This window comes from Clupea harengus, chromosome 23, assembly GCF_900700415.2.
Source record: "Clupea harengus chromosome 23, Ch_v2.0.2, whole genome shotgun sequence".
Lineage (NCBI taxonomy): Eukaryota > Metazoa > Chordata > Actinopteri > Clupeiformes > Clupeidae > Clupea > Clupea harengus.
The window spans coordinates 21,733,628-21,746,127 of record NC_045174.1 but is presented as its reverse complement, the minus strand read 5'-3'; the positions used below and the strand labels follow the sequence as shown (position 1 = coordinate 21,746,127).

The 12,500-nt window shown below is 44.6% G+C and overlaps 1 protein-coding gene across 1 annotated transcript in view; it reads left to right on the top strand.

The window, feature by feature from the left end:
- neurod2 (neuronal differentiation 2) overlaps positions 1-2,089 on the top strand; it is a 3,945-nt gene extending 1,856 nt beyond the window's left edge. Inside the window, exon 2 of the mRNA XM_012832294.3 lies at positions 561-2,089. Coding sequence (XP_012687748.1) covers positions 568-1,659 — 1,092 coding nt within the window. The 5' untranslated portion in view covers positions 561-567 and the 3' untranslated portion in view covers positions 1,660-2,089. The remainder of the gene's footprint in view (positions 1-560) is intronic.
- Positions 2,090-12,500: the final 10,411 nt, after the last annotated feature.

Here is a 12,500-nt window from a genome sequence, read left to right as displayed (position 1 = left end):
GAAATACAGAAATAGAAATACAGAAATAGAAATACATTTATGCTTATGAATGTCTTCAAAAGCAAAAAAAAACCTCCTCTGTCCTTGTGTGGGGATGTAACTGCCTTCTGCATTTGAACCATCATTTGTCCACTAACTATAATTTTCTCAGAACACATGATTAGAATAGTGTATACACCGTACTGATCATTAAAGTTCTATATTATATATGTATATAATATATATCAATTATATTCGTCTTTATATATATATACATATTTACATATAATGTCGGGCTAACCCGTATCTGAATAGTTACAATTAATGAAATATATAAGATGCCGTGGGGAATTAACGTGGGGCATTCAAGCATGTGCGAATCTATTGAACAGAAGACTCCAGCACAGAGGTTTTTAAACGCCAGGGGGGCACGTTGGCGTTCCCTACTTTAACGATCTCTCAACCACATTTGGACATCATTGTGGTAATTAATATTTTAGCCAACACATGTGCATTGCATGCCTCCAGACTGGAGCAGCTTAATTATTAAAACGGCTTTGTGCGGACATCTGTCTTTCCAGGGTCGCCATGCTGACGAGGTTGTTCAGCGAGCAGGCTCTGCTGCCCGACGTCCAGAAGTTCCCGGGTTGGGTGGAGGACAGCGCGAGCGACGATTCCAAAACCAAGGACGACGAGCACGAGCACTGTCCTCTGAGGGACGAGGACTTGGACGAGGACATGAAGGGCGGCAGCAGCCTCGCGCCCTCTGAGATGACCGCGGATGATGGTGAGGAGGACGAGGTCGACGAGGATGATTGCGGAGATGACGTCGACGGAGACAGACCCAAGAGGCGCGGGCCCAAAAAGAGGAAGATGACTCCCGAGCGGATAGAACGTGGCAAGGTGCGCCGCCACAAAGCGAATACGCGTGAACGCACGCGCATGCACGACCTGAACTCTGCTTTGGATAACCTGCGTAAGGTGGTGCCCTGTTACTCCAAAACACAAAAACTGTCAAAGATAGAGACTCTGAAGCTCGCTAGAAACTATATATGGGCTCTCGGGGAGATTCTGCGCAATGGGAAGAAACCAGACGTGGTTAACTACGTACAGACGCTGTGTAAAGGCCTTTCTCAGCCCACGACAAATCTGGTGGCGGGGTGCTTGCAGCTCAACTCGCGAAACTTCCTGACGGAGCAGTGCCAGGAGGGCGCGCGCTACCACATGCCCAATCCCGCCTTTTCTTTACACGGGTTCCCATATCAGTGCCCCCGGATGTCCAGTCCCCAGTGCCAGACCAGCTCCGGTGGCCACGGGATGAGGAATCCTTCCTACTGCTCCTCCTACGAGGCAGTTTATGCGGGGGGAGCATCTCCAGATTACAACAGCCCCGACTACGAGGGGGGCCCTCACAGTCCTCCGGTGTGTGTCAACGGCAACTTTTCACAAAGACAACAAGAGCCCGTCTCGCCAAACGCTGAAAGGGGCTACCACTATTCTATGCATTATTCCGGCCTGTCGGGGCCGCGCCCTCCCGCCGCACATAGTCTGCCGTACGGCACGGGGGCGCGCGGCGGCGGCGGGTCCCATTCTGAAAATGTCCCGCCGTTCCATGATGTCCACGGGGGCCACGAGCGAGCACCTGCGTACGAGGAACTAAACGCATTTTTCCACACCTAGAGCACTGGACCTTCATCCCTCTCTTTCCCTCCAAACCATGGAAATGTACTACAAGTGTTTAACGGCTGTTTATGCTGCCTATAGGCCCAAGACAATCCAACAGTTTGTAGGGGACACAAACTCCTCCTCTAAATTCTAAATTGTGGGTTGTTTGCTTTCACTGGTCCTATGTATTTAAGCTCTAGGCCTCCTGCCATGGGACGAACAATTGAAGTAAAATATCAGTGGTTCTAACGAGGAAGAGTGCAATGATTATAATAATGCAAATGTTTTACGTGTAAAAAAAAAAAGAAAAAGTGTCACATGTAATAAACCCTTAATATAAAATAAATATAAAAATCCAACTTTAACTTTCTTTGCGCAAGTTGAATGATTGTTCGAATGTGGGTGGGAGTTTCAGGCTGACTGTTGCATTCATTAAGAGATTGAACGACTCGCAAGGAGGAATTGAAGTTATTCAATATGCACGGAGGAATTGAAGTTATTCAATATACACGGAGGAATTGAAGTTATTCAATATACACGGAGGAATTGAAGTTATTCAATATACACATTGACTTAGCTTTTAGAAAAAATGACAAGCCACCGGGTTCTGGCAGTGCATTCTTAGATATGATTAGCCATAAAAGTGAGTCTTTAAAGCAGTCTTAATTCAGTTGTGTGGGGATGTAACCGCTGCCTTTGGCATTTGAAGGACCACCATTAACCAACATCAAATCTAGACGTTATGGCCTACCAACTATAAGATATCTCATTTTGTCTTCTCATTCTCTTTATAATGTTTATTTATTATTGTTTAATTTTCGCCATATAATGTTTTGTTTAATGTAAAATGGGCGTGTTGGCTGTATGTGCCACTGAGTAGATATGTATATATTTTTTAAACCGCAACAGATTTTTCCCTAGTTAATGTCATTTTAATATACACCATAATTTGGGGGCGAAAATAACTATTTGAAAAGGTTTCTAAGCATTAGGCTAACTGATCACTAATTGGCAAAATGCCTCACAATAACATAAATAAATGAATAAACCTACGAAATGAAGTTCAGAAAAAAATTATCAACTTTCAATTGAACATTATGAACTTTTACTTTCACTGTTACAACTGATGGACTGATATATAACATAATTGAAACGATTACAAAATGATAGGCCTAAAATCTTCTTGCCATATTTGAACAGCAGCTGCGGTATTTGGGGTTTTCCGGTTACCTTTAAAATGTCTGTTGTCACACTATGACCGCTAAACCCCGAAAATTCTTCTTGAAATGGAGTTCACAAATGTTGTACCATACCGCCAGACTTCTTTCGGTGAAAATGGCCTGTGATTTTGCAAATAAAAAAACCCTTGCATGTTTCCTTTCAAATAACTTTCAAATAATTGTTTGCGAGAATAAGTTAATATTCGGCGGTTGGTAGGCCGAACTGAGATACAGTACTACTGAGCTGATTTTCAGGCCTAAACTTTAGAAGTGCTTTTATCTTGCTTTTGCACTAGAAAATAGGCTTTTGCCAAACGAATTGATATTCACGTCTTAAGTCATAAATAATATGAAGCAAATTAGGTTATTAGAAAGATAAACAATTATAATAATATTCTTTTAAATTACAGTAACAACAGTACGAATGTTAATCCCAACTGTTCAAATCAGCAAACAATAATATCAAAGTTAATTTTGGAGTAGCTTAATTTAAACGAATTTAAACTTTCTGGCGTTCCTTAACACATTACGGTATTTACCATATGACAATATCGAGTGTTTTTTTTTTTTTTTTGTTTTTTTAACTGCGTGAAATTGATGATTCGATTATTTATTACCTAGTCGTGGCTGTGGATGGAAACATTTGGACGAAAAATTCACACACACGAACACACATATGAGCAGAAGCTATAAATGCGCTCTGGGCTGACACCCTCGATTCCCGGTGAGTTTTTGCATGGCGTCGCCCAGCAATTGCCCCGGTCCCCGTTTTTTTTTTTTTTTTCAGGAGCGGATGAACCCCTGCCATCGTGGCCGCTTTTGGAGGACTGCCTGGGCAGGGACCCATATGTTCCCGCCCGGTGCCCAGGGAACATTCGATGCTGAGCGGGAGAGAGATGGACATTATGAGCCATTAAATCCCCGTGTCTGTGAGACGACAAGGCCATCTCATGCTTTCAAGCACAGGCCCTCAGCGTTCACAGGCTTCAGAATAGGCCACCCTGACTTCACAAATATCCCGTCGAATAAAACATCATAAACAATATCTGACCGCTCGAGTTGACCTAAATAACAGCATTTTGCTTTCACTCAAAAAAGAAGACAGTACATTAAATGAGTCGACATGAGTTTTGTTTGATTTCGTTTTTTAAGACTGCTATAGAAATATTCGTTCTACAAGTACCCTATAGTAAAGGGCGTAGCCCATATTCTCCTGCAGAGGAGATCTGGCATGGGGAAGTTATTCAATTTAAATGTTAACATGATTATTATTTAAAAATGTTTTGCAGTCCAAGACACATTTGACTATTTATGCCAATATATAAACATTCTTTATACAATCATATTTCAACCTTTTGGCCTTATGTGTTTCAGCCATAAGGCCAAAAGGTTGAAATAGTGAATATTTATATATTGGCATAAATAGTTATCGGACTGGTAGGACGAATAGCAATTGTTTACTAAATTATATAGCTTTTTTTCTAAGAAAGTCATGTTTCACCAGGTTTAACGGAATAGGGCTGTTAGACTTTAACGGAGCACAGGGCATGGAGCACAGCCATTTTAGGGGCAAGTGCTCAAGATAAAAACTGTCTCACAGTTAGTTATATAAAACAGTTACCCACATCATTTGTTAATTCAATTGTTTGTTTGTTTGTTTGTTTACACTTGTAAGCAGACCTATGAACTATAGCCTAACACGTCAAACAACCCATAGCCAATGAGGTGGGGATGAAGCGGGCCAGGGTTTGCCGATAACGGTGTCTGTGCGGGGATGAAATACTTTAAAGGTGTACCTTACAAAAAATGTTTATTTTTCGAAATGTGTTTCCCACACCAAATGTTAAGACTTGCCAACTAAGAAATCTTACCCTAAGAGGCTGAATCCACGTTTCTGGCCAGAATTATTGTCCTTCACGTGCGTTTGAGCGTGCGTTAGAAGGGCATGACTCAATTGGAGCGCAGGTGATCATTAGTCAAAATAACAGGAAACACCATGCGAGTCAAACATTTTAAAGTTCCCAAATAAGGACGGCTGTGGGCTGGGTGTTCCTCATAGATTGTATTCTCAATGGATTAAAAAGTAACGACTGATTCATTTATAACCGATGTTTGTTGTTATCTGATGAAGCCCGACATGTAATGCAACATATCTTCGTCTTTCATCGCAGTCAGTGCATACGCCCAGACCAGTGGTGTAGTCCAGGGTATACTCACACACACACACACACACACACACACACACACACACACACACACACACACACACACACACACACTCTCATACACATGTATACACAGTGGTGTAGTCCAGGGTATACTCACACACACACTCACACACACACACACACACACACACACTCTCATACACATGTATACACAGTGGTGTAGTCCAGGGTATACTCACACACACACACACACACACACACACACACACACACTCATACACATGTATACACAGTGGTGTAGTCCAGGGTATACGCAGGTATACGGAGTATGCCCACTTATTTTTCAGTCAGCATTGCGTATACCCGCTTCTCAAAACAGGGCGTTTATCCTGTGCCGTGGGCTGCTTAAAAAAAAATGCAAAATTAAGAGTATACCCACTTCTCCAGGGACCACTACACCACTGGCCCAGACAGTAACACAACACAGCTCTAAGCTGTAAAGCTCTAAAAAGGTTGTTTGATCTGAAAACTGTTTTAAGGTATAGCAAAGAATGGTGCAGACCAACCTAACGAAGTATCTCTTAGCAAACACCTACTTAAGGACGTTCTGGGAAACACTTTAAAACGTGCATGTACATCTTAAGGTATGTTTTACGAATGAGCGTTAAGAAAAATGTCCAGGCCTTGAACATTTCCTTGACTTCTCAGCATAGACTATAAACCTGCGGCCACATTCCGACGAGTGCGCTGCAAGAAAGCGGTGGCAGGTAGGCACACGTTTCTGATGTCCAAATATAATTGCATAAACTCTTAATCGTGTGGTCTACATTCATTTGCAATAAGTTGGACAAAGGAACTGTCGTTTTTCATTGAGGGGGCTATTTTTTTTGCCAAGACAAGCTTGTTTTGTTGTTAAGCTTTATGGTGGGCTATTGTCTAAGTTCGGCTATACTTGGCCCTTTGCAGGCTGCATCGAGATGTTTTTAATAGTGGTTTAATTCCACAACAGTGCCGAAGAACGCCGAGGCTTAGGGCACATGTACCGTTACCTGGCTGTCACCAGTGAAGGTAAATCGGGGAGACGTTAACCGACAGATGTCTCTCCGCAGGGCGCTCGATTCGCGCGCGATCACTGCTGATGCGCAAATGAGGAGGGGCAGGGGCTCGTGCGGCCTGGCAGAATAAGAGCTTAAACACAATTGTCGGCCATAGTTACATCAAGCTTTTAATTGGAAATTGATGCCATGAGCCAAATTAAAAATAGTAAAAAGAAAAAAACACAAACTAAAATATTAAATCAGATTATCAGATTAAGTCAGAGAGAGAGTAAGGGCAGGTGCTTGAGCACCATCCGGGGCCTGTCTGTGCACGTGCCTGTTGCGCTAACATGCTCTGAATATGACTAAATATATATATCACTTTCCAAAATATATTTTTGATGTCCTCTAACATTATCAAATACATTCTGTGTTGCATTTTCGTCCGCCCACACGCAAACCATTTTTTTATTCAACCCGACCTACTTTAGGCCTAACCAGTCTGTTAGTGTATTTTCACTCCAGTCAGGTGCGGCTGGTTCTGCGCCAGCATAGAAAGCTTGTGCCCTGCCATGCTGGCAAGGCAGACCTGCAGGTGTGATAGGACAGAGGACATCGCCGTTTTTCTAAACACACAAACAAACAAATAAACAGTAAACAGATCAATTAATACACCATGGGTAACACAAATAATAGTATAATAGTTCTATGCCAGAGGGTAATTGTCTGTATTATAGCATGCAACTCAATATCTTCACTTTAGACATTAAAGAATAATATTACATTTTTGAGAACATATAATAATAATGTGGCGGCAGAGAGACACTCCGTGGGACACGGACAGAGAGACGGGGCGCCCCCGATTAAGATCCCTCCGTGCCCGATGCAAGATAACCAGAGTCCGGCGGCCTGCGAGTGGCACGGAAGTCCTCTGGGCTTCCGTAGGGGCGAACCACTTGCCAAGCTGCTAAATGTCTTAGCATCAGTGAGCAGGGGCAGCGGAGCAGTCAGCGCCGTGCCAGCTGCGCCCCATGCCAAGGCAACGGCGCTGGGTGGAGCCGGTGTTTCTTTCCTAATTCGGCGGCATCTGTTAATTATCCTGCCGGCTCCAGCGCGACGCGAAGTCGGAGCGGCGTATACAAGCAAACCAAACGGAGCGACCAGACCATATTAGTGCACAATAGGTGCCAGTTTGTGTGCCTCTTTCCGTAAAGAAAACACCCACAAACCAAGAACTAGGATTATAACACACGCCAGTTTGTAAAGGCAGAGCCTGGCGAAAGTGCTAAGATTATTACAGACCATAATTAAATTAGCAGAAAACAAGCAGGCCTAAACCTGACCTTTTATGGCATTTAAAACGGGGAATCTGGAATACATTTACGGAGCAGCCCGTGTAGTTTCTGTCTGGACAGAATAATAGGGTTTTGAAGGCCAACATTTGATTGGCCCTAAAGATTATTATTTTGATTTATTTTTTTTCAAATTCAGTCGAAATACTCGGACCATATAATCCAATATGACAAATCGACAATAATAACTTTTGTTGAGGCAAATGCCTTTGAAAACATTAATTGCCAGAATAACACCAGCCGCCATGCAGCCTGTATCAGGGGCAAATCAACCGTTTTAAAAAGTGTGTGGGGGGTGTGTGTGTGTGTGTGTGTGTGTGTGTGTGTTTTTTTAATTGAAATGTCCATGACCTGTATCCTCTCGCACTCGGCTTTGAAATTCAGAAGAATGAAATAACAACGCGTGCTCGTGTTAATCTGTTAATCACATTAATCTGATTAAGATCTCCACCGCACGAAGAGGATTGCTTTCCCATTGCCCAGTTTACAAGTAATTACTTAGCTCGTCACTAATTCGACGTGACCCATAACGCGTTACAGGACGGATGCGATTAAAGTCGCGTCCCCAAAAACGAGTGTCTCAATATCCTAATAAATCCGCGGGATTAAACATCCGTGGAATTATGTTTAGCTGAAATCTCATTAGTAAATTATTTATCCGATTTGACAGTTTGTGAAGTCCAGCAATGTTGTGAACTGACCGAGAGGACGAGGAGCTGAAGCATAAAAACAGTCTCTGTTTAAATATGAAGGACTCACAGTTAAATATTGAAACGTGCAGGGCAACATCTTGTCGTAAAGCCATCGCCACTAACCCAGATGTTGGCTTTTACCCCAGACCCCAAACACGTACTGTCAAATGCAAAACGTATTCTTACACATGCATACATTTGCACACACACACACGTGCGTGAAGGAAGATAATACCAACAGCTGTATTTTTTTTTCAACTAGATGACTTTATCTGACCATTTTGACTGGTCAAATAAATATTTCACTAAAAACAAAAACAAAAACAACAATGACAAAAATCACAAAAGAAAACCCACCATCCTCATCTCAGAAAGAGATCAGCATTTCCAGCTAATTTTGGGCTAGTATGTCTGTCTGTCTCTCTCTCTCTCTCTCTCCCTCTCTCTCTCTCTCTCTCTGTGTGTGTGTGTGTGTGTGTGTGTGTTTGTGTGTGTGTGTGTGTGCAGCAAAGGGCTACCGTGGCAGAGACCCACCCTTCTGACTCATTGTCAGGTTGCTGCAGTTCCCAGGATGCATCAGTAGGTCCATCTTACACTGTGCAAGGGCGAAAGGATGACCAAATCACGGAACTATTTCGTGGGTGCCGGCGGCCATATCACGCCTGACGGCTAATAGACGCATCAAGCTTAATGTTCTGCAAGCTTCTGTTCCTCTTTGATGGAGCCAAGAAAAATAGTAAAACATCCCACTGAAACAAAGCTTATAAACTAAAAATGATCATTACATTAGTTGAAGAAGAGAACAAAATTGGCAATTTTTAATAGAGACTTTAATGGAGATGTTTCAGAATTCTGACGCCATTAATGTGCTTTTAGGAAGAGTGTTGAATACGCATGACGACCCCTCCCTAATATGGTTGCAGGTTATGCAATGGCGTTGGTGCGCTGTGACAGGACCAAGACACTCAGAGTGCTCAGGGTTGGTCTCACTGTGACAGGAACACTCAGAGTGCTCAGGGTTGGTCTCACTGTGACAGGACCAAGACACTCAGAGTGCTCAGGGTTGGTCTCACTGTGACAGGACCAAGACACTCAGAGTGCTCAGGGTTGGTCTCACTGTGACAGGGACCAAGACAGAGTGCTCAGGTCTTCCTGTGACAGGACCAAAACACTCAGAGTGCTCAGGTCTTCCTGAGTGGCAGCACCTGTGGAGACTGGGCTGTTTTTTTTTAGAGTGTCATCGAGGTGTCGTGAGCCCTTTTTTGGGGCAGGTGGGTGTCGTTCGTCATGTGCTGTGCCTTTTCTGACAGACTGAAAGTGCTTCCTCTTAACCCTCCTATTATGTTTGGGGTCAATTTGACCCCATTCAGTGTTTAACGTCTCTAAATAAATGATTGACATAATTTTTTTTGCTTCATATTTAATGACTTTTCCTAATCGAATGGGGACAACTGGGTAGACACAAAATGAACATGATGATATGTTTTCAATTTTCTGTACACATGTTGTACGCATAGGTGTTGTTTGGGGTCAATTTGACCCCAGGCTTTTTTAATTGTATAAAATATATAAGATCACATTGTTACTATTCCTGATCACAGAAATAGTTTTTTATTCCAAATGTTATACATAACAATAATATGTACTCAGAAATAATATGAAGCCATAAAACACCAGAAGGATATCTCTTTCCAATTTTAAGTCAATCAGTGAGATTTTATGGTGATCTGCATATTTCTCCATAGTCGCGTAACATGTATTCTGGATGTACAAGTAAATTTGAAGGTAATAGGAGGGTTAACAGCCCTAGATAGGCTCCACCCTCTGGCATGCTCAGGGACGCTTCAGAAGGAAGAGTCGTTTCTGGGCAGGTCCACCCTGACACGTGTAGGGCTTTTGTTGATTCATTGATAACTTCCTCTTAAGACTCTGCAGCTCTCCTCAGTCTGATTCGTTTTTTGTGACATTACTATTATGTTAAAAATACCGTTCCTGGGGGCACGGTGGCGCAAGCCAATAAAGCCCCCCACTTACGAGTTTCATTGCCCGAGGGGACACAGGTTCAAGTGTGGCCTGATGTCATTTCCCAATCCTCTCCCCACCTCTTCTCCGCCTCACTTCCTGTCATACACTTCACTGTCCTGTCCAAATAAAGACATAAAAAGCCCAAAAATAAATCTTAAAAAAATACCGTTCTGAAGCAGGTCCACCCTGTCATGTGCCAAGCATTTGTGAACAGACGTCGTCTCTGGACTCAATCTATCTACGATCAGGGCCACTTATTGCCTATTGAGTATTAGAGGCTCATTTGGGCAATTCCACACTGTTTCTGTGCAATACTTTCATGAGAATGCTTCCTGTTTGCAATGGGTACTTGCACCTCCACCGTGCCACCCTCCACTCCAGTGCCGCACCGCGCTGGCGTACACGTGCCAGCCATGCCCCCGCAGTGCCAGTCATGAAGGTGAGGTTGGCACAGGTTGGCAGCGCCCGTCCAAATTCCACAGCATCTGTTCACAGTGACAGGGTACACTGCAGAGGAGGGGAGAGAGGGAGAGAGGAGAGGAGGAGAAAGGGAGAGAGAGTGACAGAGGAGAGGAGAAGAAAGAGAGAGAGGAGAGGAGGAGAGAGAAAGAGAGAGTGAGAGAGGAGAGGAGAAGGAAGGGAGAGAGGAGAGGAGCAGAGAGAAAGAGAGAGTGAGAGAGGAGAGGAGAAGGAAGGGAGAGAGAGTGAGAGAGGAGAGGAGAAGGAAGGAGAGAGGAGAGGAGGAGCAGAGAGAAAGAGAGAGTGAGAGAGGAGAGGAGAAGAAAGGGAGAGAGGAGAGGAGGAGAGAGACAGAGACAGTGAGGGAGGAGAGGACAAGAAAGGGAGAGAGGAGAGGAGGAGAGAGGGAAAGATAGAAAGAGAGGAAAGATAGAGAGGAAATATGACGTGACTAGTGAAAAGACAGGAACTGAGGGAGACACGAGGACACGAGGGAGGGCAGGACACGAGTGAGAGGACACAACAGGACAGGACACGAGGGAGAGGACACGAGGGAGAGGAGACAAGGGAGAGGACACAAGGGAGAGGAGAGGACACAAGGGAGAGGAGACAAGGGAGAGGACACAAGGGAGAGGACACAAGGGAGAGGAGACAAGGGAGAGGACACAAGGGAGAGGAGAGGACACAAGGGAGAGGAGACAAGGGAGAGGACACAAGGGAGAGGAGACAAGGGAGAGGAGACAAGGGAGAGGACACAAGGGAGAGGAGACAAGGGAGAGGAGACAAGGGAGAGGACACAAGGGAGAGGAGAGGACACAAGGGAGAGGAGACAAGGGAGAGGACACAAGGGAGAGGAGACAAGGGAGAGGAGACAAGGGAGAGGAGACAAGGGAGAGGAGACAAGGGAGAGGACACAAGGGAGAGGAGACAAGGGAGAGGAGACAAGGGAGAGGAGAGGACACAAGGGAGAGGAGACAAGGGAGAGGAGACAAGGGAGAGGAGACAAGGGAGAGGACACAAGGGAGAGGAGACAAGGGAGAGGAGAGGACACAAGGGAGAGGACACAACAGGACAGGACACGAGGGAGAGGAGACAAGGGAGAGGACACAAGGGAGAGGAGAGGACACAAGGGAGAGGAGACAAGGGAGAGGACACAAGGGAGAGGAGACAAGGGAGAGGACACAAGGGAGAGGAGAGGACACAAGGGAGAGGAGACAAGGGAGAGGACACAAGGGAGAGGAGAGGACACAAGGAAGAGGACAGGACACAAGGGAGAGGAGACAAGGGAGAGGACACAAGGGAGAGGAGAGGACACAAGGAAGAGGAGACAAGGGAGAGGAGAGGACACAAGGAAGAGGAGAGGACACAAGGGAGAGGAGACAAGGGAGAGGAGAGGACACAAGGAAGAGGACAGGACACAAGGGAGAGGAGAGGACACAAGGGAGAGGAGACAAGGGAGAGGACACAAGGGAGAGGAGAGGACACAAGGGAGAGGACACAAGGGAGAGGAGAGAACTGGCAAAGAGAATGGACTAGAGAAGAGAGGAAGGCAGTAAAGGAGAAGAGAGGACAAGACATAGAGGACAGCGTAATAGTGACAAAGCATATGAAACATAAAAAAAACAGGGAGCATGTTTGTAAGTCTGTCCGTGTGTGAGTCTTTCCGTGTGTGAGTCTGTCCGTGTGTGAGTGTTTGTGTGTGAGCGGGTGTATGTTATTGACAATGCACCCACATACAGTAGAACAGTGTATTTAGCATGCCTTATGGCTAATGGTATTTATGCACCTATAGTAGAGCAGTGTATTTAGCATTTAGCATACCTTATGGGCCAATGGTATTTACACACCTTTAGTAGAGCAGTGTATTTAGCATAGCTTATGTGCCGATGGTATTTACGCACCT